The 27,984-nt window shown below is 54.5% G+C and overlaps 11 protein-coding genes across 11 annotated transcripts; 5 read left to right on the top strand and 6 right to left on the bottom strand.

Moving 5' to 3' along the window:
* Positions 1–254: 254 nt before the first annotated feature.
* Positions 255–2,749, bottom strand: MYCGRDRAFT_72810 (uncharacterized protein; the record flags this gene model as incomplete). Its single annotated transcript, XM_003851322.1, has 1 exon — positions 255–2,749. One exon carries the CDS (start codon positions 2,487–2,489, stop codon positions 255–257), a length of 2,235 nt encoding a protein of 744 aa, XP_003851370.1.
* A 1,162-nt stretch (positions 2,750–3,911) lies between these two features.
* On the top strand, positions 3,912–6,133 carry MYCGRDRAFT_93697 (uncharacterized protein; the record flags this gene model as incomplete). Its single annotated transcript, XM_003851901.1, has 5 exons — positions 3,912–4,213; positions 4,273–4,388; positions 4,447–4,559; positions 4,619–4,697; positions 4,749–6,133. The coding sequence occupies 5 exons, from the start codon at positions 3,912–3,914 to the stop codon at positions 6,131–6,133; spliced, it is 1,995 nt and encodes a 664-aa protein (XP_003851949.1).
* Positions 6,134–7,523: 1,390 nt separating this feature from the next.
* MYCGRDRAFT_93696 (uncharacterized protein) lies at positions 7,524–8,528 on the bottom strand (the record flags this gene model as incomplete). The annotated part of the gene is made up of 2 exons (XM_003851321.1): positions 7,524–8,213; positions 8,298–8,528. 2 exons carry the CDS (start codon positions 8,526–8,528, stop codon positions 7,524–7,526), a joined length of 921 nt encoding a protein of 306 aa, XP_003851369.1.
* A 671-nt stretch (positions 8,529–9,199) lies between these two features.
* Positions 9,200–10,051, bottom strand: MYCGRDRAFT_93695 (uncharacterized protein; the record flags this gene model as incomplete). The annotated part of the gene is made up of 1 exon (XM_003851320.1): positions 9,200–10,051. The coding sequence occupies one exon, from the start codon at positions 10,049–10,051 to the stop codon at positions 9,200–9,202; it is 852 nt and encodes a 283-aa protein (XP_003851368.1).
* A 533-nt stretch (positions 10,052–10,584) lies between these two features.
* On the top strand, positions 10,585–14,220 carry MYCGRDRAFT_109742 (uncharacterized protein; the record flags this gene model as incomplete). Its single annotated transcript, XM_003851902.1, has 4 exons — positions 10,585–10,710; positions 10,763–10,814; positions 11,114–11,570; positions 11,964–14,220. 4 exons carry the CDS (start codon positions 10,585–10,587, stop codon positions 14,218–14,220), a joined length of 2,892 nt encoding a protein of 963 aa, XP_003851950.1.
* Positions 14,221–14,604: 384 nt separating this feature from the next.
* On the top strand, positions 14,605–16,243 carry MYCGRDRAFT_86381 (uncharacterized protein; the record flags this gene model as incomplete). The annotated part of the gene is made up of 2 exons (XM_003851903.1): positions 14,605–15,054; positions 15,113–16,243. 2 exons carry the CDS (start codon positions 14,605–14,607, stop codon positions 16,241–16,243), a joined length of 1,581 nt encoding a protein of 526 aa, XP_003851951.1.
* Positions 16,244–16,962: 719 nt separating this feature from the next.
* On the bottom strand, positions 16,963–18,559 carry MYCGRDRAFT_109741 (uncharacterized protein; the record flags this gene model as incomplete). The annotated part of the gene is made up of 2 exons (XM_003851319.1): positions 16,963–17,049; positions 17,234–18,559. 2 exons carry the CDS (start codon positions 18,557–18,559, stop codon positions 16,963–16,965), a joined length of 1,413 nt encoding a protein of 470 aa, XP_003851367.1.
* Positions 18,560–19,129: 570 nt separating this feature from the next.
* MYCGRDRAFT_72806 (uncharacterized protein) lies at positions 19,130–21,474 on the top strand (the record flags this gene model as incomplete). Its single annotated transcript, XM_003851904.1, has 5 exons — positions 19,130–19,371; positions 19,424–19,674; positions 19,766–20,003; positions 20,126–20,870; positions 20,927–21,474. The coding sequence occupies 5 exons, from the start codon at positions 19,282–19,284 to the stop codon at positions 21,472–21,474; spliced, it is 1,872 nt and encodes a 623-aa protein (XP_003851952.1).
* A 50-nt stretch (positions 21,475–21,524) lies between these two features.
* MYCGRDRAFT_21185 (uncharacterized protein) lies at positions 21,525–23,672 on the bottom strand (the record flags this gene model as incomplete). The annotated part of the gene is made up of 1 exon (XM_003851318.1): positions 21,525–23,672. A coding segment is annotated over one exon (2,148 nt), but the record flags the coding sequence as incomplete, so codon positions are not given.
* A 359-nt stretch (positions 23,673–24,031) lies between these two features.
* Positions 24,032–25,188, bottom strand: MYCGRDRAFT_81065 (uncharacterized protein; the record flags this gene model as incomplete). The annotated part of the gene is made up of 1 exon (XM_003851317.1): positions 24,032–25,188. One exon carries the CDS (start codon positions 24,898–24,900, stop codon positions 24,319–24,321), a length of 582 nt encoding a protein of 193 aa, XP_003851365.1.
* Positions 25,189–25,565: 377 nt separating this feature from the next.
* MYCGRDRAFT_93689 (uncharacterized protein) lies at positions 25,566–27,624 on the top strand (the record flags this gene model as incomplete). Its single annotated transcript, XM_003851905.1, has 3 exons — positions 25,566–25,572; positions 25,636–25,830; positions 25,919–27,624. The coding sequence occupies 3 exons, from the start codon at positions 25,566–25,568 to the stop codon at positions 27,622–27,624; spliced, it is 1,908 nt and encodes a 635-aa protein (XP_003851953.1).
* Positions 27,625–27,984: the final 360 nt, after the last annotated feature.

Below are 27,984 nucleotides of genomic sequence, written 5' to 3'. Positions count from 1 at the left end.
AATGAGTCAGTGGACAATGGAAAAGTCCTGCTATGGAGAGGATTTCACTGGATGGAAATCGGACAACAAGCTCGAATAAAGGCTTCAATTACATTCGTCCACCAACTATGGTGCTCTCACTGTCGATTTATTCTGCTTTCCATCCTGCATCCTGTGCGCCATCACTATCCCTGTTATCTCATACTGTTCATGTCCGTCCGACCGAGTCCTGCAACCTCGATCGCTTTTGCCATCCCTCTCCACCCTGTCTCCTCTCAAGTCATACTCCGAACATGCGTATCAAAAATCTCATTCCTCCACCCACCCGCGTTCCACTCATTATCCTCCACCCGTTCTCTCGCCCTCACCGCCTCGTCCTCCCACAACTTGACCACACTACCCGGAGCATACACATTCTTAAACACACCTTTACCCGGTTGCGCGAAGCCGACTCTCGTGTAGAGATCTGGGTCGTCCTCGGGCACCAATCTCGCAGCGACGGCCTTGAAGAACGTCGTCAAGTCCTTGGGATCCGCAATTCTCGTGGCACGGAGTCGCTCTCTCGCGAAGAGGAGTTCGCGGTTGGCAGCGTGGAAGAAGTCGGCGAGGGCGTTGGCGAGTTGCTTCTCCATGACTTTGCGGATGATGGGGCGGAGAAGCGGCTTGAAGAGCCATCCGAACCAGGAGAGTTTTGACTGGCGGAGTTTGTAGTTCAGCTTGTGGATGTGGACGCGGACGTCTTTGAGGGTGAGGATTTGCTCCATGCGGTCCTTGGCGATCTCGACGTCAATGTGGATGTCAATACCGCGCTCGTCGAGGGCGAAGGATGCGATGCCCTCGTCGGCGAGGCGGAGGAGACCCTTGTGAGCGCGGAGCCAGAAGCCGATTTCCTCAGCTTTGACGGAGAGGCCGTCGAGTTTGATGGTCATGAGGTTGGTCATGGCTGTGGCCGTGCGTGCGCGGGCCTTTCGGATTTCGAAGTCGTTGTACGTCTCGACCTTGAGGCGGTAAGGGAGGAATGAGGTGTGGTTTACCGTGTGACCAGGCTCGACGATGAGGTTTTCCAGGAGGAGGTCGATTTCGGGAGTGCTGATCTCCAGACGAGGGATCGGGATGTACTGAATGGCAGCAATGGCGAGTGGTGCGAACACGCGAATGGCGTCCTGGAGGAGGTCTGGGTTGGCGGCTTGGTTCGCTGGAGAGAGAATGCCAAAAATGCGTGTAGTGGTGACGATCAAGTTGTTGATGTCCTCGTCGTGGAGGACGCCCTTGAGAGTTCTCTCGACCTGTGCAACGAGGTGCTGAATGTCCTTCTTGAGGCTGCTGTCGGTGCCGACCTGTTCGCTCTTCTCCTTGAGCTCGCCAAACTTCTCCTGCGCATTGTCGAGGAAGTCAGGGTCGGTGAGCAGCTTTTGCAGAGAATTGCCAGTCTCCTCCATCATCTCCTCAAAGTGAGGGTCCTTCTCCTTGTGGCTCATCACCTGCTTGAAGAGCTCCTCACACTTCTTCCAGTCTTCCTTCTTGCCGAAGCTAGTGATGAAGATCCACATGTTGTGCATTGCTTGATCGAGTGCCTCGTTCTCGTTGATGTCCTCGGCCGCGACGTCGGTGACTCGCTCAGCTGCGCGAGAGTAAATGACGGCATACCGCTTGAGCAGAAGAGACAATGTCGACACAGACTCGGAGTAGTCGTTGCGCTGGCGCAGCTTCAAAACAGCCTGCTTGAGTCGGTTGACCAAGGTCTTGCCTTCATCGCCTTGGAGCTTGTCCTGGGCACTGTCTACTGCGGTTTGTGCGACATCAGCAGTGCCATTACCGACGACCTTGCTCAGATCCTTGACCTGCTCGCCCAGCTCTTCTTTTGTAGGCGCCTTCAGCTTGTCGTCCGCTCCGGGCTTCGCAACCGTGCTCTTCTCTTCTTGAGAAGGCTCGATCTGCTTTCCGATCTCCTCGGCGGCAGTGGATGCGGCGAAAGCAGTATCCTTGAACACTTCTCTACCCACCACATTGAGATCGGCCAAGAAAGTGCGGAAATCGGAGTTGGTGAGCAGAAGTGATCCAACCGTCTGCAGGCTTTGATACGCAGCCTGAGTATCAGCCTTGGCCTTGCTCTTTTGTGCTCTCCGTGTCAAGTCATCCACATCGACCGTGATCTTGCTCTTGCTCAAATACCAGATCAAGTCTTGAATTTGATCCTTGTCGTTCTTGTGCTCGAGGAGGTCCATGAACTGTTGGAGCAACGTCCGGGTCTGCTTGACCAATCGCTTGCCGCTAGCGGAGAGGTCTGGGTTGTCGGCATTGAGGACATCGCTGGAGAGGAATGTTCTGAGGTTGACAATGGCCTGCTCAGTGCTCGGCATGTATCCCATTGACATGGCACGGAACATCTGATAGGTATGGAGCTTCTGATGCACCTCTGCTTGGAGGGTCGTGTCATCGTTGTATTGTGGGAGGAGAGGCTCGCGCTCTCCATTGTTGTGCTTCTTGCGGGATCCGAAGCAGGAGGACATGATGGCGGTGGTGGGAGGTGAGTGAGTGAGGGAGTGGAGGCGGTGGGAGGAGATGGGTGAAAGACAGCAGAACGAGAGCAATGGTCTCTCGGCAGCGTCGACCGCCCCGCTTCACGTTGATCCGTGACGATCGATCACGATCACGGTGAACGTGGACGGAAAGCAGGTTTGTGCCTTTGTGGCTGGTAGAGCTTGATTGATAGGTCCAGCGGAGTGATGTCCGGCGGTTGAAGTGAATGAGTGGCTGAAGCTTCTTTTCTCCATGACGAGGAGGAGTTGGGATGAATCGAGATGAGAAGACTCACATGTGAAGGAACGCTACAATCAGGCAGGAATGAGGCCAACATTATTGGCGACGGGCCGGACTCCACCTACAAGAGTGATTGGAGGGCGAGAACCCGGACGCGGAGAGTGCCAATGCAGTATATCTGCCATCCCACCTCGGCCTGTGAAGAGACTTTGTCCCATTCGGACGCCTGGATTCTCAGGCATCCGCGAGCATCTCTCTCCGAATGCTCCGGTCGGACAAGCAGTGCTCGGGCGAGATCGGAGTTGATCGTCGATGAAGAAAGGAACACGACAGCATGAGCATGGAGGCACCGCAGACGCAGTTGAGATGTGCCAATGCCCGAAGACTGGTACTTGATGACCACCATGCCTCATGCAGGTCACTCGGAGTGGTCCGCGAGAACTAGAATGGAGCTCGCGTGGGTGTGGGGAAGGTCATTGCTTGTTTCCTGCGTGCTCCATTTCGGTCAAGGATGTGCGGATGAAGATTTGTCCTGTTGGAAGTTGTTGGATTTGGCTTCCGTGTTTCTCCGCTCACAGAAAGAGCTTCCTCCACGCAATATTGGGAGTAAGGCGGGATCGTGCAGCTCTTATGCAGGTCGGAGAACGGAAAGGCTATATTAAAAAGGTTCCAGGTACAATGATCGAAGTGCGAGAACGAGGACGAGGACGATGGGCTGCAACAAGTGAGAAGCTGAAGCTGAAAGCGGTCGGGTTTCAATGTGCACTTCTGTCACTCTTTCCAGGATTAGATGCTACAACATCGTGTGATTCAAACCACTATTACGTTCCAATGGTAGAGATCACGGTAGCTCCGTCTTGCTAGTCCGCGACGACAATTCTCGTCTTCTCGTGGAGTCATATCTCACTTTCAGTACAAACACGCTCCGACTTCTTCCCTCAACAACCACAAAGCAACAACATCTTCAACATCTCCACATCCCCTCATCTCCTTCTTCCTCCGCATCCTCGAGACGAGCTCTTCCACATCACTCTTCCGGCGGATTCCAGCGAATGCCCCGGCTGCGTGCGACAAGCTTCCTCTTCGGCATCTGACACGGCCAGAGCTTGAACCCTTCGGTTCCCTAGAACTACGATATCGCCCGAAAAGTTGTCGGAGCTTCCATTGCATCCATGAGGGCCACCACTCGCTGCTCCCACGCTTTCATCACCTCACAACTCCCTCGCCAATCGATTCCTCCACATCTTCGAACTTCTCTCCATCTTCACTCCAACTCTCCGCGACTCCGCTACTTCACCACAACTCCGACACTCACTCCAACTTCTTCCACTTCCGATCCGGTATCGCTCACACGACCATTCGCCTCGACCTCCAAATCCGCCGCGACCATGACCAATATCGTGCAGAACCTCAAGGGAGCTGCGACATCACATCCTACCTCAAGACAATCACAAAATCAAGACCTACCAGCTCCGTATGTTGGTTCAATCCTCGGATCTCTCACCTATGGCTTAAAGCTTTCCACGCTGACAGTTCACTTCCCAGCTCCGACTATGACACCTCAAATTCGATCGAAGTTCGCAAACGAAATCATACCTACGGTCTTACTCCTCCCGCTGTTGAGTCGTTCGAGAATCAGACAAAGAGATGTGAGTTGGTGGATGGAGGACAGGACAAGGTTGCACACAAACTAATGCCGTTTGACAGGCATGGCCATCTTGAACTCTCGCAAGACTCCCATTGAGCAATACCAATATCTGTCCGTGCTACGGAATTCGAACGTTCACCTCTTCTACCGCTTGCTGTCGGAGAACATCAAGGTAGGAATGATCGAGCAGAGAGCATTGCAACACGAACGAATGGTCTGACAACTATACAGGAGATCACTCCTCTCATCTACACACCTACCGTTGGAGAAGCATGTCAAAGATGGTCGGAACTTTACACACAACCCGAAGGTCAATTGAGCCGGCTGTGAAACCTCAGCTTTGTGACTGACATCGCAACAGGCATGTACCTTTCATTCGAGGACCGAGGCAACCTCCACTCCGTCATTAAAAACTGGCCACATGAGGTCGACATAACCGTGGTCACCGATGGCTCCCGCATTCTCGGTCTGGGCGACTTGGGCGTCAACGGTATGGGAATCCCAGTAGGCAAGCTGTCTTTGTACACTGCCTGCGCTGGTATCCATCCTCAGAAGACCCTCCCACTTTGCCTCGATCTTGGAACCAGCAATGAGACGCTTCGAAACGATCCTCTCTACTTGGGCAGCCGGAGAGACAAGGTCACGCCAGAAGAGGAGAAGGAATTCCTAGACGAGATGATGGCTGCTCTCACTGACAGGTGGCCGAGCATTGTCATTCAGTTCGAAGACTTCAAGAACCCATTTCCTTCTCTCGAGCGGTATCAAGACACCTACACCATGTTCAACGACGATATCCAAGGGACTGGCGCCGTCATCACAGGAGGCTTCATCAACGCTGTGAAGCAATCCGGCGTCGCGCCTGCCGATCAGAGAGCCGTATTCCTCGGCGCCGGTAGTGCAGGCGTAGGCGTCGCGAAGCAGCTAACCGAATTCTTCATCAAAGAAGGTCTCACCGAAGAGCAAGCCCGCAAACGCTTCACCCTCGTCGATTCCGAAGGCATGGTGACCCTCGACCGCCCCGGCCGCCCCCTCGCCGAGCACAAGCTCTACTTCGCCCGCGACGACAACCACGGAAAGCAATTCAAGACCCTTTCCGAAGTCGTCGAGTACGTCAAACCCACCATCCTCATGGGCCTCTCCACCATCGGCGGAGCCTTCACGCCCGCCATCCTCAGCCGCATGGCAGAACTCAACGACCGACCCGTCATCTTCCCCCTCTCCAATCCCTCTTCCAAATCCGAGTGCACTTTTGAAGACGCTATCAAATACACCCACGGCAAATGCCTCTTCGCTTCCGGCTCGCCGTTCCCCACTCTCAATTACAAGGGTGAAGAACTCGTTCCCGGCCAGGGAAATAACATGTACGTCTTCCCTGGAATCGGACTTGCGGCGATCTTATCCAAGTCCTTGACCATCACTCAAAATATGATCTACGCTTCCGCGGAGAGCTTGTCGACGAGTTTGCTTCCCGAGGAGGTGGAGAAGAATTGGCTGTACCCGGATATTGCGAGGATTCGTGAGGTGAGCGTGGTAGTAACACGAGGTGTTATCCGCGCGGCGCAGAGGGATGGGGTGGATCGGGAAGTGGGACTGAGAGGGTTGGGAGATGAGGAGTTGGAGAGCTGGATTAGGAGTAAGATGTATGATCCTGAGGGTGTGTATAAGAATGAAGTGGTGGGAGGTGTGCAGGCGAGGGAGGGTGCGGTGAGGGCGGAGGGGGAGAAGAGGTTAAGTGCTATGCTTTGAGTGGATGCAGTGGTTGTGCTTGGAAAATGCTGCGATTCGAGCGAATTGGGTCCGGCGAATGGATGCCTGAGGGATGGTGTCCTAGGTTTGGACTGCACCTTGGGCGTTCTGGAAACGAATGACACTTGATGACTTTGGAGATACAGGGCTCAGATAGGAAAGGATTGGAAAAGAAAGGAAGGGCAAGGCGAAAGAATAGATTCCAAAATACTGCCTAGAACTGGCTTCTACCTGATCTACGTCAACTTGACTCCCTCTCGCTCTCCTTCTTCATCCTCTTCGATCGTGCATACAGATACGAACACAACCACAGGGGACAGAACTAACGGGTCTACTAGCCAAGGAGGACGGACTCGTGTAGGTGAAGGTCAGTTACGATGAGAGAACGGGATTATAGGGGTACGGTGTAATTAGCGGGATATAATGTTGCGTGTGCAGATACGTTGGTAGGAGATGGTGGTGGGCGACAAGGGGAAGCGGAGTGGGTGCGTGGAGGTTGGTATGGAAAGAAGTGTGCTGCCAGTAGAAGGCGAGTCTCCAGGTCACTGTCTGGTGGATGTACAGATGGGTGGTGCAAATGGGCGAACAGGGAAGGGAACAGAAAAGTGTACAAGCACGTTGACGAGACATACTGTTCGGTGTACAGGTTGGGTAGCGGACGTATCATGGAGGTGTTACGGATGGCCTCGCATTGAAAGCTAGCGCTTCTTAATTTCCAGGTACTGGCATTACTGTGAGGGTCAGGTGAAAGGGGTCGGCACGATCATTCGAAACAGAACTTTTGATTTCGGGTAGTAACGTACGCTACGATATCGCTGCTAAAGAGCGTGCTTTGCTTCATCTCGTTGATGGTGCAGAAAGGATGCGTGGTTATGCTTTTGATGTCGGAATGGTGCTGATATGATGATGCTCGCATCGATATGGGTGCCCCGGCTTCGTGCTGGGAGTGCTATGTTGGACTGAAGGTGCGGGTTGTGATGCTCGGGCACTTCGTTGTGTCGGGAGTGTTGATGCCGGGGAGTCTGGGTTGCTTCTTCTCGCTGATGGTGGGAAGGGATGTGTGGTTGTGCTTTTCATGTCGGGATATTGATGTTTGTTGATGCTCGCACCGATGTAAATGACTCTGGTTCGAGCTGGGAGTGATGTGTTGGGCTGATAGTGCGAGTTGTGATGTCTGGCTACTTTGGAATGTCGGGCGCATCGCTGCTGGGAGTCTTCTTTGCTTCGGCTGGCTGGTATTGGAGAAGGGATGCGTAGTTGTGCTTTTGGTGTGGATGTGTTGATGTTTGGTGTGGCGACTTCTGTGCGAAGATGGTGACTCGTCGTTGCGGTTTCTGCCATCCCTGATGTTGGTGCTCATGTACTTTGTGCCCAGGAGTCGTCCGTGAGCTCACGTGTGAACTGGAGTAGACTTGAGTCTCGTTTCCTGCACGTAGTCCGCACGCGCGAGCATAAAGCGCATCGTCTGCGAGCTGATCTTCTCCAAGCCCGTAAGCTGCACTTGAGTCGTTGCTGGCAGCCTCCGCAGGGATGTGCGTAGCTCGGTCTCCAATTCTTCGATCTCCTGGGGAGTCGTCTTTGCTTCGCCCTTCTTCCTGCGCTCATGGCGACGTCTGCTGCCGCACGTGCATACAAATTTGATGGTCAATGTCTTGAGGGCGTTTTTCCTGCGGAAGGCCTTCACGAGTGCTTGGAGGGTCCACTCGAGACTCCAGTCATCGAAATCGCCGTAATCGTCCTCGACTAGCACCACATTGGCGTGCCAGATGCCTGCAAATTTCGGAAGCAGGCGACCGAACAAGTCAACCGTCTCCTTGCCCTTTTCGACACCGAACGCAATGTCGCCACGGACCCGGAGTCTTTCATCCCAAGTCGAGACCTTCATGGTCAAGCTGCTCTGCTGGTACAAGACTCCGCGTGCTTCCCTGTAGCATAGCTTCGAAGCTCTGAGGATTTGTGGGTATGCGATGGAAGCCAAGGTCTTGGTTCTTCCGACCTTGTCGCCGCGCTGATGATTTAAGAGCATCGAGTATACGACCACCCTCAATTCCGGCGGGAGGTCGAAGAATCTGAAGGTGGCCTGGCGATCTTGAGTTCTCAGCGCACTTACGTAGGTGCTCTTCACCATGTCTCTGCGGCTCTGATCGTATATACCGCGTTGCACGCAGAAGCTGCGGAGATCTGCCGGGGCGTAGCACTTGTAGTCGAGGGCATAGTTGTGCTTGGGAGGCCGAATGCCGAACAGCTTGCGATCACGAGCCTTGAGTGCGTTGATGTAGGTTTGTGCTGCGAGCATCCTACGCTTGTTGCTGTAAAGGCCATGTTGCACGCAGAGCTTGCGCAGTTCTTCATCCGAGAGCGACTTGTAGTCGACTGGCTTGGTGGGACGCTCCATGGTGATGGTAGTGCGGGACGATGCGTCTTCTTGACGGCGCTCTCGCTTAGAGGAACGTGTTGTTGACCGTGAGCTTTGTTGTCGGTGGTGATGGAGTATGCGAAGATTGGTATGCGATGGGTCGCGTGGCGATGGTTGGAAGAGAGGTCTGTGTGGAAGTTATGGTGTTGGAGCGTCGATGTTGTGGGTGTGAGTGTCAGCTGCTGTCCGTGCAAGCCACTTGGATGGATTGCCTGTGTGTGAATTGCCGATCGAATATCAGCAGACAATGCGAATCTCGCTCGTGCATAGACATGGAATCAAGCGAATGGACCATGCAATTAGATGAGACCGTGAAGTGAAGTGAACAGCATGTGCGAAATGGATGTCCTACCATGAAGTACGCCAACCTATTTCGCTTGTGAAGCGCCTGTCCCGTTCGCTCACGAACCGTGGAACCAACATGTAAGCAGCAATCGTGCTGACCAGAACCTTAGCAGGCCTCCAAACCGCTCATCTCCTGTAGTAAGCGCTGCAAAGCTAGCCAACTAGCCTTGCGAGAGTCCACAAGTTGCAGACGCATGATGACTGGCAGCTCTCTGCAGCCACAACACATGTGAAGCACCAGTCCCATTCGCTCACAAATCGTCGATCCGAGGCGTGGAATCAATCGTGCAGACCACGAGAGTCAATCATAACCTCAGCCCCTCCATCTCCTTTAGCAAGCCTCGCAAAGCCGATGAAGTAGCTTTGCGAAAGTCCACAAGTTCCAGACGAATGGTAGCTGGCAGCTTCTGCAGCCTCAACAGCGTCCGAAATGTCTTGTCGAAATCCTCCACATCGTCTGAGGTGGCGATGCCATCCACGCCGGGAGAGGCATTCCCTACTTCCTCCAAGCCATCGAAGTGATGGGACTTGAACTTGATGACCATCGCCTTGAGAGAATTGCCAGCACGGAAGGTGGAGACAATTGCGGCAAAGAGATACGCAACTCCGGTACTCGGACCTGGATTTGTAGGATTGTCGAAGTCCACAATCAGGATATTGACGTACTGCACATCGGCGAATGGAGTGAGCCGACTGGAGAGACCATGAGGGTCCGGCACTTCTCCGTAATCCCTGAACTTGACATCCCCTTGGACTTCCAGTGGCTCGCCCGACCACTCCTCCTCGCCGAAGAAATAGAGAGTGAGACTGCTCTGTTCGTACAGAATATCCCGCGCTTCTTTATAGCAGAGCTTGGAGGCCCTCAGAATCTCAGGGAATGCGGAAGCGGGTGAGGGAGGTCCAAGTTCAAGAGTCTGATTGTAGTGGTGTGAGAGCAGGTGAGGATACACCATCAGCCGCAACTCTGGAGCGAGGTCGAGGAAATGGAAGGTCGAGGTGTGGTCCAGAGACTCCAGAGCCGCAATGAGTTCGCCCTTCGTAAGGTCGTGGACTGCAATGCCGCTGATGTCGGTGAGAGCATGTCGCTGAATATAGAACTTGCGAAGCTCTGTCAGATCGCAGTTCTGATAGTTGAGAGCGTACTTGGGGAGCGTCATGATTGTTGATGCTCGAAGGACTGACGAAGTTGAGCCGCGGAAGAAGTCGAAATGCTCTTGTCCTTAACGCAGTCCAGGTTCTTTCCGCGCTTGCGACGGACACCTCTCCGCGCCCCGCCAAGACTTGCACGTGAAAAGGGTGAATCATCGTGCAGTGTTTGCCAACGACCTGTTTCAGAAATGTCAACAAGAATCGAAATTTTCAGCCAAACAAACCTCCCGACAACATCATCCAACCATACCACCACATCGACACACCACCACATACATCGATGCAGCACCTTGTGCGCATCACCCGACCGCACCAACTCATTTGAGCAGCTTCACCAGAGCTTCTCCGCACTGTAAGTTTTTCGTGCTTTGTGTTTTCGCCGCGCGGCAGCAGCAGCAGCGGCATTCGTGAAGGTACTCGAACACTCGACCAACAACAACTCAACGAGCGGAGCAACGCATCTGCTCTGCACGCTCTCTCGCAACACACCACTCCACACAACTCCACCGACCACCCAACGACCGCCCACCAACCACCCAGCATGACTTTACGCAAGTTCGCACTGGACTACTCGCATGGCTGCACCGTCGAGGAGCTGCGCGAGTTCTATCGTCAGCGCACTGGCAATCTCCGCCGCGAGATGGGCCGCAGCAAGTGCATCCGCAAGGTAAGCAAATTGACCATCCTCGATGACACGCAAATTCTGACGCTTCACACAGCTCCGAAAGCTCGATTCTGAGCAGACCTTCCGCTTCCTCGACCTCATTCCAGGTAAGTAACCCAAGTGTGGAAGGCACACCTCCATTCTCCTGCTCAAAATGCACGCTCCACCACCACACCACCAAGACGCACTTCATGCCGTGCAGTTCGAGTCGAATCACGGAGATGATACACGTCTCGGAGACCTTCGTTCCACCAATGTCTGAGACATCTGCTGACTTCCATGCTTTGCTCTGTAGAGATCCGCAACGCCATTTACGACATCGCGCTGTGCCACAACGACGAGCGCGCCACGGTCTTGGAGGTGCAGGCGAAAGAGAACCTCGACGACGCCGCAATCGACGCTCTAGGCGCTTCCTCGGCGTCTCCCGCTCTTCTGGCCGTGAACAAGCAGATCAACTCCGAGGCTCGCGAGTGCCTCATCTCCAACAGCACCGCCACATACCTGCCGGAGTCAACCTTGTTCTTCGACTACGGCGAGGTAAAGTACCCAGCAACGATATCTCGGATCACAGTCTTTCTGCCCATGACTTTGAAGCTGGCGCGGTGCTATGGCGAGCAGCTACCCCGGAAGTATCAAGACTGGCTCTCCCATGTCATACGCGCGCACCGCGAAATCCAGACCCTCAAGTTCGTACTCCTGGGCGACCAGAGGATTCCAGATCAGGAGATGCAGGAACAGATTTTGGAGTGTCTCGGCCCGTACATGGACGACCAGGCCGACGACAGGACTATCCTCGAGCTGGTCGGGTTTGGCAATCTTGAGTACATGTGGAACGAGGAACGTGATCTGGCGAAGCAGTGGGAGTCAGCGCGGAGGGTCAAATGCCAGTGCTCTTTTTGCAGCATGTGATCAATGCATGTTTGAAAGGGGAGGTTCGTGAGAAAGAGAGGCAGGCAGCGCAGCGCGGCGAAGGACGGAGAACGATGTCAACCTCATGGGGAAGGATGCGGTCAGAGTAAAGTTCTGTACGGCTTCGCGCCAGAAATCGTGACACCAATGCTACCTCCGTCTCCGTGCTTCTGCTCAAACTGCACCATCAAAGCCAACCGAGCGATATATGTACTGTGAAAACTGCGCGACGAATTGGGGAGATGTGCATCAGGATCGTTGCTCGTTGTGTGACATGCACCGCATGAGGTGGGCGGTAAAGCATTCTCTTCAACTCCATCAGATTCAACACGACTTCTGGCACACAGTGTCGCCCACTTCCGCTTTCACATGCGCGCGCTTTCCTTTGTTTGTTTGGTCGCGTCCGCCCAGCTTCGCTTTTGTCATTGTGCTCCAGCATCGCGGCCCACGATGGCTCGCGCCAATCAACCAACCTATGACTTCCTTTCTGGAGGCGAGATGCTGCCACCAGCACGACCAGCACTACGCGAAAGCATGAAGCAGTCCACCGCTTCCCGCGCAGACGTCGGCACCGAGGACCTCCGAGCACAACTGCGAACGGCACAATACGAACTGGACTCGATCAAACAGGAGCGCGAATTATATGAACTGCACCAGCAGCAGGAGCTTCGAGAAGCGCAGAATCGAGCGGAGGCTGATTATAAGCGAGCTGTGTCAGCGGAGAGTGCGAGAGATGCAGCAGTGAAAAAGGCGGAAGCAATTGCACGGGATTTCCAGGACACTCAGGACCGGGCTGCGAACGAGAAACTACAGCTGGAGAAAAAGGTGCGGTCATTACAGGACGACAACCGCTCGTTGCGTGACGATCTCGAGGAGGCCAAGGCGGACCTGGAGTCACAGGACAGGCAAGGGAAGCATGCCTTCAGTGAGCTGGAGTCAAAGTACTCCTCACTTCAGGCGTCAGTCGAGGACATTCAGCAAGATCTCAGCGGGAAGGTGACGGCCCTGCAGACCGTGCAACAGAAGCTGGTGCGGAAAGAGGCAGAGGTTGGAGAGCTGGAGAATGAAGTCCTACGGCTGAAGGCACAGACTGGAGACTCCGATACACTTGCGGTTATCAAGAAGGAGCTCACGGAGCAGGTGGCTTACATCAAGAAGCTGGAGACATCGAATCGGGAATACTCGGCGGAGATCAAGCAATTCCGCAAGGTGCAGAAGGGGATCGAAGTAGTGGAAGAGGAGAAGCGAGCGTTGGAGGCCAAAGTCCGTATGATGGACGATCTGCGGAAAGAGCTCGCGGAGGCACAGTTGCAGAAGAGAATTCTCGAAGATGAAAAGCAAGGCTGGTCTAGCTACCTCGAGACTGAGGCTCCGGGAGAGGACGATTTACGATACGACACGCCGGAGCAAATGGCCAAAGCCTTGCTGAAGGAGCGATTGGAGAAGTTAGAGCTGCTGGACAAGCTTGGAACGATACACCCGAAGCTATTAGAGAAAGACAATAGCATCAGCAAACTCGAGGCTGAGAAAGCCCGCCTTATGGAGGAACTTGACACGGCGCGGAAAGCACGGACAGAGCCTGTCATAGCGAAGGACACATCTGCAGCAGATGCAAAGATCAGAGCTCGCCTAGAGCGTGCGAGAAATCTTGCTGTTAAAGAAGTGGAACTTCTTCGCGCACAAGTGAGGGCGATTGAAGCAGAGGAAGCGGAGTTCACTCCCGAGCAGATGGATGAAGAGCGGACTAAGCGCATCCACGAGCTCGAAGACATGCTTGATCAGTATCGTACTGAAGTCGCGACACTGCAAGCCGACCTCTCGAAGGCAGAACCCCTGCCTGCGCCTGTCAAGTCACCGCTCAAAAGGCCGAGAGAAGACGACGATGCCAACGATGAGCGACTGGGCGAATTGCGCCGCAAGACTCGCACTCTCCAAGGCGATCTCGACAAGCTGCAGTCAAGAAATCAACTGCTCGAAGCCGAGCTCAAAGCCAGTCTTTCGCAAATCACCACGCTGAAATCCTCCTCTCGCACCCGTGTCCTCGAACTTCGGTCCAACCCGACAGCGGATGTCGAAGCAATCAAGCTCTCTACTCTCACCACACTCCGCGCTGAGAACGCCGCATTGCTCTCGCAACTGGAAGGCAGCGGCCACACAACCAAAGTGGTCCCCGTCAGCACTCTCGACAACTACCGCAACCAGCTGGACGATGTCAAAGCTCAGCTCGCGCAGGCAGAGAAGAAGACTCTCCGTCTCAAGCAGATATTCTCGGCGAAATCACTCGAATTCCGAGAAGCAGTCTGCAGTATCCTTGGCTGGAAGCTCGACTTTATGCCGAACGGACGTGTCAAGGCCACTTCGATCCTCCACCCGACATCGCATATCATCGGCGAAGATGGCGAGGCGGAGGAAATGGAGAATAGCATCGTCTTCGATGGAGAGAACGGCACGATGAAAGTCAGTGGCGGCGTGGAGAGTGTCTTTGCGGGCGAGCTGAGGGCGAACATCGAGTTCTGGGTCGAGGGCAGGAGGGAGATTCCGTGCTTTCTGGCGGCTTGTACGCTGGACTTCTGGGAGAAGAAGAGGGGAACGATGAAAATCTGAGGAGGTTGTGGTGGAGAGGCATATGCGGTATACCCCAGCTGAGTGCTTTCTAGAGTGGACTGAAGGTCGAACGACGGCTGCACAGTACGTTGATAAACATGGAAGCGGCGATCCTAACGTTAAGGCATCACGCTGCCTCCCTTTCATTAATGTCTCCTTCGTCACTGCTATACATGAAGGAGCTGTAAGCCTATAGAATTAGCCTTGAGTACGCCCTCGGGAGTAGAGTATAGTAGTACTCCTGATACGACTCATACGCGCTAGAAGGGGCAGCGGCCCGCGACACTTCCTGTCGATCTAGCTACCGAACCCTATTCCTCTGCCCATAAGTACTTGCATTTACTTGCGCACACCTGTGCTCTGCATCAAGTCCCGTCGGGTACCATGGCGGGCGACATTGAACTGCTCAGTGGCCCCGTCACGTTGTCTGCCGCGAAAGCGAAGGCTCGCAATGTGGTCCACGCCGCCCAGTACCCCGAACAAAAACGAGCGTTCTACGAACGATTGGAGGGACAGCGCGACAGAATCCGCGCTGTGGTCAGTCATCACCTGGGCGTACTCTCTTCGCAATGTGTCGTTTCCTCGCAAGCATACTGGCGACACGGATCCTTCAATCTCTGCGTGCCCGTTGCCGTCTCGACGCAATATGCATTCGTGCCAGAGTTCGTCATGGTCCGGCTTCCACTCCCATACCGCACTGGAGAAGCGCAGCAACCCGGCAATGCCGACGAGAAGCTGAGGTGTGAGGCCGCCGCGTATGCCTGGATCCAGCAGTTTTGCCCCAAGGTGCCTATTCCTCAGCTATATGGTTTCGGCTTATCGTCCGGTCAGCGGGTACGGCCATCTCCCAAGTGCCACCTTCATGGTTCACTAATGACTGAGGCTCTTCTAGTTCACTCGCTCTGACTTTCTCCCTTGGTGGTCACGATGGGTCCAGCGAGCTCGCTGTTCCATTCTCGCGCTCTTCGGCTTGCCGCTGCCATCCCACTATGTTGGGCATCCCGCCCGCCACGTCCCAAGGCTGGAGACGGGCTACCTGATCATTGAACTGATACCCAACGCCGAAATGCTCTCGGAGACTTGGAAGGAGAAACACGATGATGCAAGCCTGCAAGGAAATCTCTGCCGCGATCTGGCCCGAATCATCCTCTCCCTCGCCAGCATTCCACTACCTCGCATTGGAGCTTTCCGGCTCGACGATAACGGCTACTTGCACCTGGACAATCGGCCTCTTAGCACGGAAATTGTCATGCAGGAGAACGAGGGCATACCCGTCGAAATTTTTCGAAATTCCACGTTTTCAACTGTCGACGAATTCATTTTGAAGCAATTGGCATTGTTCGACACTCGCACTGTCCACCAGCCAAATGCCATAGAAAGTAACGGTGATGGGTACCGCCAGATGTCTAGCCTCGCTGCTGCAAGAGCCGCCTTCCCGCAGATGTTCCGACAGGATCTTCGTTCTGGCCCGTTCGCATTCACTCTGACGGATCTACACCCCAGCAACATCATCGTGGACGATGAGTGGAATATTATCAGCATCATCGACCTGGAATTCTCTTGTTCCTGGCCCTTGGAGTTCCAGCAGCCGCCATACTGGCTAGGAGGCGAATTCGTGGACGAACTAGATCAAGAGACTTTCGGCCCGAGGCACGAACAGTTCGTTCAAGCGCTGGAAGCACAAGAGCGGCTCTTAGGTCGCAGTGGTGTCAAATCTCTGTCGTCTATCATGCGAGAAGCGTGGGCAAGCGGCACGTTCTGGATAACGCTTGCCTTCATGGATCCCATCGGCTTTACGGACATCTTCCACGACCGCATAGTGCCTTATCATCTTTCCTACATCACAGAAGAGGTTAAATTCAACGACTTTTGGTTCTTGGCGAGTTTGTGGCGTCCCAATGATGCCGGGTTCTTGGAGAGAAAGCTCAAAGATCGAGAGCGCTATTTGGAAGAATTGGAGACTCTCGCCGGAAATGAGGAAGGATCAAAGATGGCTTTGAATGGCGGCACCGCAAAGACCTGACATGCTCACAATTTCCCAGGCAATCTGATCCCCTGCGAAAGCCTCCCATTGTCCAACGGTTTAATGAAGCCCGGCTGAGCGCCTCTGTACCGCATTGCTCAACAGAGACCTAAATAGATTTCTGGCCGGCGGCTACTGCGAACTATTCAGACCAAGCTCGAATTCATCGAGTCGACTCCTCCTTCCAGAGGGCAACACGGCCACAGAAGTGCACTTTGTCTCCAACGGTAAGAAATGGTAAGCCAAACCTCCTCGAACTGTCTTTCTGAAAATCTCCAGCTTATGTGCAGGTCTCCAGCTTCGTGGTCGCTTGTCCATGGTACTCCAGAAGTATCTGGGCTGGCAGGTCGCTGCTCGACTGCGAAATTCGGTCTCGCAGTAATCTCTCTTTTATACAAGCAAGATACTCTGGAATTCGCGCTCTTGCTGTCCTGTCGTACGTCGATCGTCACTACGGAGAGTAGGCGACGGGATCTCGCCATCCATATATCCTTGTGGATGTCAATTTATCGAGCAGTTGGAATCTTCGCTATTGTGTTCTCACTCACCTTCTAGATAACAACAACCTCGAAATTCGAAGTACCCGTTAGCAAGATCAGCTCGCGGGCGCAGGACACAAGGGAGTGGCAAGCATCGCAGGCGCCAAACCACGTCGCCTATTTCGACATCTTCTCGCCCCAATCCGAAACAAACACCGCCACAGAACAGCAGCACATTGCCTACAGCTTTGAAAAGAGCGTCTGCCCAAGCGCTGGAATCTGGCATTGCGTCACCTGTTGCGTCGCGGTGGAGATGCGCCCACAGCACTACGCGGCGGAGTCTTTCCATTGAATCCACAGTGTGACGATACGGCAGGTTGGTGACGTGATCCAAGTAAGCGTCACAAGAGAGAGTTCGCAGCATTACGTCGTCAAGGCCGTTGAAGGGTGAAGGTATGCCGCAAGTGATTGCAAATTGCCCGAATTCCTTGAACAGATTCCGTACGCTTACAGGGCTAGGAAACAGTTCTGGTCCTGCCCAACGTTGGCCGAGCGGTAGGGAAACCTTGCGCACAACACCTATCGCGACTCCGCTTACTGCTAGGACTCCAGGACGATCCTCGTAGGGCTGAAAGAAGTCATCTGTCGAGCGTCCGTACACATGCGGCGACTCGGTGTCCATACCGCCAATGTTGGAATCTCTAAGAGGTTGGCGCAAGTCCGGAACCCACGAAGCAAGACCAGGTACGACAGCTCCAATCTGCGTCAGAGGAAGCAATCCTCGGGTCTCCCGAATCATCGCCACGCAGCCTTCGCGGAAGACGTCTTCCACTGGTTTCTCGTAGTCAGGAACTACACCAAAGGTCTCGGGCAGCAGGCCAAGGACGGCATACACGCGGTCACGAGCTTCTGATGTTCCTCGTCCTCGACACATCGTCAACGCCAGGATACGGAAATTCGTTGCTCCGGGTTCTGACAGCGATCGCACCAAGGCCTCGGCTTTCATAAGGCCTTGTAGTCCGCTCGTTGAGTCGACCAGCTTCGTACGAGCCTCCCAGAATGACTGCTGATTCGGCAACGTATCGAGAAGATCGATCATGTTTATAAAAGCAGTCCACCCGCTCCTTACAATGGTCTGCTCATATCGGCCCATGTGCAACACGGTGTTGTCGTTCAGCACGGCCTCCTGCAGAATCCAAACGCGATGGAACCATGACGTTCTGAGCACGGAAGACAAGGCGTTGAGAGCCGTTGCGAATTCGGCAGCGGAGGTTCTTGAACTATATCGACCGAGGTATTCGTGGGCTTCATTCATGAAGTGAGGTCGAAGCTCTCTGCGTGGTCGGATTCCATACGGTCTGAATTGGACGGTGTCGCGATGCATTGCGTGCAACAGGTCAAAGGCTGCGGGAGTATGCTCTTTGGCCGGCCCAAGCCAAACGTACACGCTTGAGGCTTCCCGGTAGATTCTTTGCATCATCAGAACTTGATGGCTGCGCTCCGATAGATCACGCTGATGGATACAAATGTCGTCGGCCCAGACCACGGCAGTGTTTCCAGTGACGGTTTTCCGCATGTGACGCAGAGCAACCTCTAATTTCGCAGCTATCTTTACGGTCCGATAGTCGATGGTGGCGGGAGTTCGATGGGTTGTGTCGCCCTGCGCGTAGGACAGCGCAACATACTGAGGCTTGTCGAGAAGCGATACCGTTTCGAGTCGAAAGGAAAGGTTGGCATCGACATCGGGACTGCCCTCAATATGCAATACGCGGATCTGGTCTTGTGCGAGGGGCGTGTATATTGGTGAATGATCAGCGGGTGACGGAAGGTTTGACATCTTGAAGCTCTGGCGACAATGAGTTGATTCGATCGAAGTAATAGACGCTGATGATACAGAGAACGACGCAGGCGCTGAGTCTTTGATCGAGATTTCAGAAGCTCACACTTATACTGCTCCCTTCTCCTACGCCAACGACAGTCTGACATGCATACGCTGACTTCGCAAGACGTCTGAGCAGACTCAACAGGACGGTCCTCCTTCCATACAGCTCCTACTGCTGCTCTTTCTCTCGAGCTCCCACTGCTGCTCTTTCTCCGTCCGCGCGGTCGTCACGATGCTCAGGTCTCGTAAGTAGTTCGCTGCTCGACGTGTGAACCCTTGCCATCAACAGCTCACATACGGCTATGTGCAGTTCAATGGCAACGTACAGCTGAGTCATTATCTCAGAGACGTACAATAGCGCTGCCGGCAAGAAGGGCAAGATCGACGACCTGAGGAGGGGTCGAACGGCTTGTCACGACGTGTACACGAGACGAGCTTCTTCCAAGCTGAATGCGGAGAAACAAGACATTTCATGCAGGGACCGAGCTCTGTCAACCGCTCACACAGACGACACAAGTGCCCGGAAAGGATGGAAGAGGGGCATGACAGTCGGCACGATCTGCGTTGTAGCCGTTGCTCCATTGCGCCGAAGCGATATAAGAAGACGGAGTCTTCGTTCGTGGGCCGGTTTCTGAAGTTGTGCTCGAGATACTCTTGACCTTGAAAGATACATCAACATGCCAGGCGCTACGAACGGTACGAACGGCGTGAACGCACACTCTGGGTCGGCACTCTGCAGTGTCGACGAGTTTGTGTCCAACGAATATGTATGTGTGAAAACCTCACCCAAGTCATGAACAGGGCTGACCGTCGATACAGGACTACCTCGTCGTAGGCGGCGGCACCGCAGGCCTCTGCGTAGCAGCACGTCTGACCGAGAACCCCGATGTCAAGGTCGGCGTGATTGAAGTCGGCAAGAACCTCATGGACGATCCTCAGGTGTTCACGCCAGGTCTCTACCCAACGCTCATCGGCAGGGAGAAGTACGACTTCTGCTATGTCTCAGAAGAGGTTCCGACAGCTGGCAACAAGAAGTACTCCATGCCTCGTGGCAGAATGCTCGGTGGATCGTAAGTCTCTCAAACTTTGTCCACGGTCTGACTTTGCTACCACGTTTCAATGTATGGAACGTAGCTAACCCTCATCTCTCTGGACGGATAGATCAGCTATAAATTACTTAATGTATGTGCGAGGATCGAAGGGGGACTACGACGGCTGGGCCTCGTTGGGCAATGAGGGTTGGGGATGGGATGATATGGTCCCATACTTCAAACAACACCAGACTCTCGATCCATCGGAGAAGGAGCCTCCCAGCGCACAGTACATGCCCACGGGAGCGAAAGAGGAGTATCACGGCACAGACGGACCCATACACACCTCGTTCAACGACTACTATGAGGTGAGGCTGAAGGGCAGAAGACCTGCGGCTGTTCCTGAGACTGTCTCTTGGGTGACGCCAGCAGGTCTTAGCTTCTATCCGAATCCTGTCGCGTTGTGCAATGGCTGACCCGTCCGTTGTAGCCATTTGAGTACGACTTCTGCGAGGCATGTTACGAAGTCGGCGGCGCCGAAAGGACCCTTCATGACGCCTGGTCGGGAGACCACATGGGCTTCTACAGCTCTCTTGCAGCCGTCAACCGTTCCGACGACCCTGGAAAGCGCAGCTACTCTGCAACGGGATATCTTCGACCAAACCTTGGCCGCAAGAACCTCATGGTCTTGACCGAGGCTCACGCTAGTCGAGTCCTGCTGGACGGCAACACCGCTACCGGCGTGGAGTTCATCCACGACGGCAAGAAGCTGCAAGTCAAGGCATCTCGCGAAGTTATCGTCTCGGGCGGCACGATTGCCAGTCCACAGCTCCTGGAACTGTCCGGTATCGGGAACCGCGAAGTCCTCGCTGCCGCTGGCGTGGAATGCCTTATCGAGAACGAGCGGGTGGGGTTCAACTTTCAAGATCACGTCCTCGGCGGTATGCTATACGACCTCAAGGACGGCCTCAAGTCGCTCGATGCGATGCACGGCGTTGAGTACCAGCAGCAAATGCAAGCCATGTACGAGAAAACGAACAATGGTCCACTTGGCAGTCCTGGCATGTTGATGGGCTTTGTATCATACGCCTCACTGGTCGACAAGGAGACGCTCGATGCCACTATTAGTGAGATCAGGAAGAACTCCCTGGCGAAGACGGACTTTGAGAAGAGGCAGGAGGATGTCATCGTACGCCAGCTGTCGGATCCGAGCTTTGCCAACATCCAGACGTTTTGTAAGTACTTTGGCCTACTTACACGATTAATCGCCCCCACTGACCCATCCTCCCAGGCATCGGCGCTCAACTCGACGTCAGCAAAGGCCACGACCAGATCGAGTTCTTCGCTGCCCCACCCGAAGGCAAGAACCGCGTCTCCCTCCTCGTCTGCCTCGAACACCCTCTCTCCCGCGGCACCGTGCACATCAAATCTGCCAACCCACTCGACCACCCCGTCATCGACCCAGGCTACTTCCGCAACCCCGCCGACGCAAAAATCATGGCCGAGGGCATCAAATGGATGGACAAAGCCGCCGCTCGTCCCGTGCTGGCCAAGAGTCTGGCGGATCGAATCTTGCCACCGAAAGGAGCGAGCATTGAAAGCGAGGAGGAGCGGGTTGAGTTTGTGAAGAACCATGTCTCGACGCAGTACCATTTGATTGGAACTTGTACGATGGGAGAGGTGGTGGACGACAAGTTGAAGGTGAAAGGTGTCAATGGGCTGCGGGTGATTGATGCGTCGGTGTTTGCGGGGCACGTTTCGGGGAATATCATGTCGACGACGTATGCGGTTGCGGAGAAGGGTGCTGATCTTGTAAAGGCGGATGATGGTCGATACTAGTCCTTGCTGCATGGGGAAGGACCCGATTCATCGTATACATACTGTCAAGCCGTCCTGTGTCTTGTCCCATAATAGACCAGTTCCTCATCCCGACGTGCCGACCCAATGTCTCTCACGACCGAAATGATCCCGTCCCAGAGCCCTTCGATCTCGGCGTCGACCTCGCCCGCCTCAACACTACGCTGAGCAGCCAGCTTTCGCTCTTTCCGAAAAGCACTGATCAAGGCAATATTGTCGACCGAGATGTTCTCGAGCGTGGGAGCGTGCAGAGGGCTAGTAGCGGCGACCGTGTCTGAGGTCGACACCGTGGAGTCCTCGTCGGCCGAGAAGAAGCTGAAGTCCTTCTCCGACGCCGACCAGAATGTCTCGCTGTCTTGGTCTTCGGTCATAGACTTGTACTTCATCTCCTGTGCATGCCGCCCGAAACTGCTCGTCATGACATCCATCTCATGCTGAAGACGTGGCGGAGCAAGTTCGAGCACAATTCGCGTCAACGCAAAAGACTTCCTAGCGGATGCCTGGAGTGTAGAAGCGTAGCCTTTGCGACCTGGCGCAACATCGTAGTCAAGTACCGCCCTTCGGCGAGCGGAAGCAGCTTCTCGAGCGCAGCTTTCGATGAATGCTATGACACGATTGGCCAGCGTGCGGTTGGAGGAGAAGGATGGGAAGTCTGTGAGGACTAGTGTTTCAAGACAGGGCAGCATGGCAGGCTGGAAGCTGACAGGAGGCGATACAGCGGGATACTGCGTGTGAGTTGTCAAAGGATGGACTTCTTCGGCTCTCGAGTATTCCTGTCCCTTGCTACTCTCCACGGAATCGTTGGCGGTAGCTGTATAAATAGTGCCGTAGCCGGGAGCTGGCTCAGCAATGCCATCGTCGGCCTCATACGGCGGCGGTTCCTGCTGACTAGTGTCCATGCGGTCGATTTGACCTCCGCCAAGTGCTGCATTCAGCTGCAACGCATCAACGGAAACCAGCGTTTCGTCAAGGCCCGCTACTGATTCATTCTTTCGATGAGTCCCATAAGTGACGAGGCGATGGTCAACACGCAGGTATGTCAAAGCTCCAGAGGCATCCTCCTTCAGCGCTCTTATGATTTTCTCAATACCGCACTGATGCATTCTGGAGCGCGCACCTTGGCCTGACGTGGACGATGACTGTTCAGTACCCAACTTGATCGATCCAGCATCCAAAACATGCACTCTTTCAGTCCGCAAAAGCGCATACACTCCGTCCACTGTGATTCGGTTGCCAGAAATATAGAGATGAGTGAGACCATCAGCTGGAGCGTCCTCGATCGCCAAGCGGTCCACAAAGTCGCTCGTAAAGGCCTTGCGGAGGTAGGACTCAAGTCCCTCACCCTGATATTTGCTGGCCGCGGCCAGAGGAGCTTGTCGTTGACGAGCCAATTCTGGGCCGTCAAGGAAGGACAATAGAAGCAACGCATTGACACCGCGATCCGTTATTTCGTTGTCTCTAATGTCCAGACTTCTGATTCTCAGGCGAATCAGTTTGCAAAGCTGTTCAAGTCCTCCATCATGAAGACGAATGCCGCGGAGCTTGAGGACCTGCAGACCAGTGAAATTCCCAATCGCCGCCATAACAGCAAAGCTTCTCGCACCGGCAGTGAAGGACAGATCTAAGTATATGAGAGTTTCAAAACGTCTCAGAGCCTTGGCCAGCCCATGCGAGGTTGCATTGTCACATCTCGAGGCATCCAACAACCGTAAGCCAAACGGAGCATTCGCGATTGAGACGGGCAGCTCTGTGCCGGAACGACGAGCCTCCTTTGACTTGCTACGGTCCAAGCTCAACGCCTGCAAAACTCCATGATCGAAGAACGACAGTCCTCTCACGATCAAAGACTGCAACTGGGGTAAGCTCTCGAGGATATCTCCCAACCAATGCTCATCAGGGCTGTCGAAGAGATCCGCATCGATCGCAGAGAAGTGAAGGGTATGCGTCAACTCCCGGACACGCAACCTGACTGTCCGCAGCGCTCGCTGAAACCGGGTCAATGCGGTATGAACGGCATCGTTATCGGCGCCGAAGTGGGATGCTGGATTGCCCCAAATATAAGGGCTGAAAGTAGTGTGCCAGCGGCTACAGACTAAAGCGCAGGAACAGAGGTCGTGGATGGGTAAATAGTTGGCAACGAGGTCCCAGTGATTCGTCAAGGTAGCGGCCTCATAGGTGGGTGGTGCTGCTTCTGCAGGGAGGGTTAGTATTGGTCGTGATGCGGAGCACACGGCAACGAGGAGCCTACCCATGTTGACAGCCTGGATGTGGTGAGGGCACCTTTGTCATGGTCCTCAACATCAGTGACAAGCAAGCACAACTTGACGAGCTCCATGGTGGATGTGATGCAAAGAGAGGGCGGGCGGAGCAAGGCCACAAGTGTAGGATGCGCCAAGCAGCGCTAGCATGTTTGGAGATGCCACTCTCACGTGCGTGAATCTCAGTTGGTTCATACCGTAGGCATATGACAGTGCTCTTGGGATACCACCTTGATTTGTCGGCGCACTTTGACAAGTTCTGTTACTGTGGCGCACCTTGTAAAGTCCAATCCAGCCATTGACATTTCTGAACGGCACAACTCGATGCCTCCTGGCTCTACTTCTCGCGAAGTACCTCTTACATTCTAAATTTTCGTGAATCATTGCGATCTCTGGGGTGAGGAATCTTCTCGACCCCTAGCAATCGACTGCCCAAACAAAGCAATTCGTAAGACGCTCAGAAGACCACCCATGTTTCCTTCCTGGTAACTTGACCCAAGTACGCCCTGTGTCATCGATCGCACCAAGATCCTCCTCGCGATCTAGTTTGCACCCTCAGGACCACTGCTCAGTACTGCCCTTGCTGTTGCCCTTGCTGTTGCTGAGTGGCCATGCTACCATTCGCTGCTGCTGCTGCTGCCGCCGCCGCGGCCTGCTGGCTGTTAGGACCGTTGGGTCGAGGACTACTCGAAGCAGCGGCCATGCGAGCGTCGAGACCCTGCCACTCTGGGAACAACGCACGCAGTCGCTCATAGTGTGGAAACAACGAGGTCATATGTGATGGAGGCGTCATCAACGCTGGTCCAGGCGGTGCTTTCGACGGATCCTGTGAGGCCTTGGGCATGAGCCAGGTCAAATTCGCTTGCATTCGACGATATGCCTGAGTGTAGCTCTCTGACGCCCACTTTTCCGGCAAGCCTTCATTTCTCATGTGTTGTAGTTGTGCCTGATCCACGGCGCCGCCTTGCCCGTCCTTTTGCAGTCGATCGATCTCTTGCAGCAGCTCATTGTTGATCTCCAGCACGAGCTCGATGCGTTGTTGTTCGCGTATGGCAGGTGACTGTGGTGATTTGGGAGATGGCGCGGATATGCTGTTCGAAGCTCCGTGCGAAGAGGCAGGTGTGTTTGGCGGTAGAGGCGGGGCGGCCATTGGGTATTTGATCGAGTCCCGAGGGAGCGGAGACAAGCTCGACGGTGGTGAAGCGCTGTGGCTCAAGGCTTGCTGCAGGGGTGCGGCGGGGGCGGTCGTCGCGGACGTCGCCGATGGAAGAGGTTGCGAGAAGGGTGTGTTGTTGAAGTGAAACGGCGGCTGGCCTGCAGCGATGCTTGGTTAGTACAAGAGGAGAGTTCGATCAACGAACGATGAAGTGGAAGGAGGATCCGGTCGGCGCATCTCGTTTCGGAAACATTGATGGTAAGGGAGCAGAGCACCCAAGCAGGTGCAAGAAGGTAACAAGGTACGGAATAGGTACCTGCGAAGGGGACATGTGCAATCACTTACCGGACGATTGCATGTGACCGGAGATGCCGTCGACGCCATGGGAGGGACTCGCGTGGTGTGTCGAAGCTTGTTCGCTGCCGTCATGTGCCGCGCCAGTGCGGGACGTGTGGCCACCATCCAGGGCTCCCGATTGCAGAGTCGGTGATTGGAGCATGTGAAGAGCAGATCGCAGAGAAGACGAGGCGGCGATATCTGATTGGTCTTTGCGCGTCGAATGTCTCGCAGAGAGACGACGATTAGATTCGAGTCCGCATGCCCCTCTGCAAGGATGGCCTTTACGTCAAGCACTGTTGACTTTTCATCAAATCACCAACATGTCAGGTAAGTCGTGAATGATGGAAACGATCTGCCATTGAACCTCTCGCTGATATCTTCATCTCTTAGGTCGTGGAAGAGGAGGTGGTGGCCGAGGCGCATACTATAAGGCGAGATATGGCGGCGGTGGCAGAGGTCGAGGCTCCAATGCCCACAACGAGAGCAGCGAACAGCATGCATCAGCTCCGCCACAGCATAGTCGTCAGACGAAAGACTGGCAGCAGCTCGAGAGTACACTGAGAAGTATCGATGGAGCTCAGTATGGTAAGGCAAAGACGTCCTCCGATTTTCCTTCTATTTCACCCATCATTTCTCTCATCTGGATTCCCTCTTCCCGTCTGACAACATGCAGGCGCCTACAAACAGCTGCTCGGACAGTATATCCACAGCAACCCGCGTTTCACACTCAGCGTCGACCACGTTCAAGGCGATGCCTACGCCGCACCCTCGCGCATACGAGTCATCGTACCATGGAAAGAGACTGGCCTTCCGGATCACTATCTCGACTCTGACATCCGACGCATAGCTCTCTGCGACTTTGTATCGCGAGTCGCCGGAACAATCATACAGACGAAGCATCTCGATCAAAGTGTTAGCGGGACGAACGGTGGATGGTCCGGACCCAAGGGCGGTGCGTTTGCGTTTTGCAGGCCTGGTCAGGAGATCCTCCCTCGCACATCTGCCATGATCTCAGGGAATGATTCCATCGAACTTCGTCTAGCGGTATCATTGCCAGCTGCTGGACGGACTGTTCTCGGACAAGCAGCGCACAAGATCCTCTCCACAAATCTGACTGATCTGATTCAGCAGTCCTTGTTCCATGGCAATCTTGATCAGAAGAAGCTGGCGCAACATGTCCAGTCTGCAGAGAACCAGGATTCGCTTCGTCAACAGCTGTCAAAGATGGGCCTGATTGCATTGATAGCCAACGGATCAATCCTACCCAGAGCTTCGGGCGCATCGCAAGCACCTATGGATTCTGCCCAAGCCATTCCCTTCCAGTCGCCCAAGAACCTAGAGGTCACGATTACAACAGCAGCCGGTGCCGTCTACACTGGCATGGGAATCCCACGTGGCGTGACACTCCTCACAGGCGGCGGTTTCAACGGCAAATCCGTCCTGCTCGAAGCGCTCGAGCGAGGCGTCTACAACCACATCCCCGGCGACGGTCGCGAAGCAGTCGTCACAGATCCTAGCACCGTGAAAATCACAGCAGAAGACGGCCGCAGTGTCTCCAAGACAGACATCAGCCCTTTCATCGCCGCTCTTCCCGGTGGCAAAGACACTAAAGCATTCTCCACCGAAGACGCAAGCGGCTCCACGTCCATGGCCGCCAACATCCAAGAAGCGCTCGAAGTGGGATGTGAAACGCTGCTCATCGATGAGGACTCCTCGGCCACCAATTTGCTCGTCCGTGACGCCCGGATGCAAGCTCTCATCCGCAACGAACCCATCACGCCTCTCATCAGCAAAGCTCGCGCTCTGTACACCGAGCTGGGAGTCAGCACGGTGATTGTCATCGGTGGTCTAGGAGACTGGCTTGCAGTCGCCGATAGGGTAATTCTTCTCGACTCCTACATTCCCCGCGACATCACAAGCGAAGCACAACGCGTGGTCGAGCAGTTCCCCAGCGAGGTCGTGCAGGATGATCACTACGGCTCGATCCCGAGACGACAGTTGAAAGTCGATCTGAGCGGCTTGCGAACACCATTCGCGGCGAGGAAGACGTTCATCGCGCTCAGCTCGCAGGTCAAAGATGCGGTCGATGACCATTCTCGGGCGGAAAGTGGTGTTGATCTGGGAGGACTGGAGCAGATTGTGGAGATTGGACAGACACGCACGATTGCTGTGTTGCTACAGCAGGTTGCGGCGTTGACGGAGAGGGAGGCGTTGACGATGGAGGAGATACTCCAAAAGTTGAAGCAATACGTGGGTGTGGAGGAGACTCTGCCGATGGACTTGGTGGGTGGCGAGTTGGTCGCGGTTAGGAGATTTGAGATTGCGGCGGCATTGGCGAGGATCAGAGGTATGGCGCTGCGAGTCGACGTCGGGCAGTGAAGGAGGTCCTGATGGATCGAAGATCATTCACTGTAAAGGTCATGTGTCGAGTCGATGATGCAGTCGGAGGACAGGAGCCGCGATATGCCTCACATCACAGCCATAACCCTGCACCATATGCGAACCATGACCCACCCAATTCCTTCACAAGGCTGAGTCGACTAGAAGGCACGTAGAAGACGCAAAGAAACTCAACTTACCGACTGAGGCATTTGATCGCGCGTGTCGTGTGGTCTTTCACGGCACAGCAAGCCGACTCATCCCTGCGCTCAGTTCGCTTTGATCGATGCCCATCTTGGGCAGGATTCGGATAACGGTTCAGTTTCTCGAGGTCATATTGGATCGGAAATGCTTCATGGG

This window comes from Zymoseptoria tritici, chromosome 6 (genome assembly GCF_000219625.1).
Source record: "Zymoseptoria tritici IPO323 chromosome 6, whole genome shotgun sequence".
NCBI classification, from domain to species: Eukaryota; Fungi; Ascomycota; class Dothideomycetes; order Mycosphaerellales; family Mycosphaerellaceae; genus Zymoseptoria; species Zymoseptoria tritici.
Note: the sequence above shows the minus strand (reverse complement) of the source record. Positions and strands in the feature narration are given on the sequence as shown.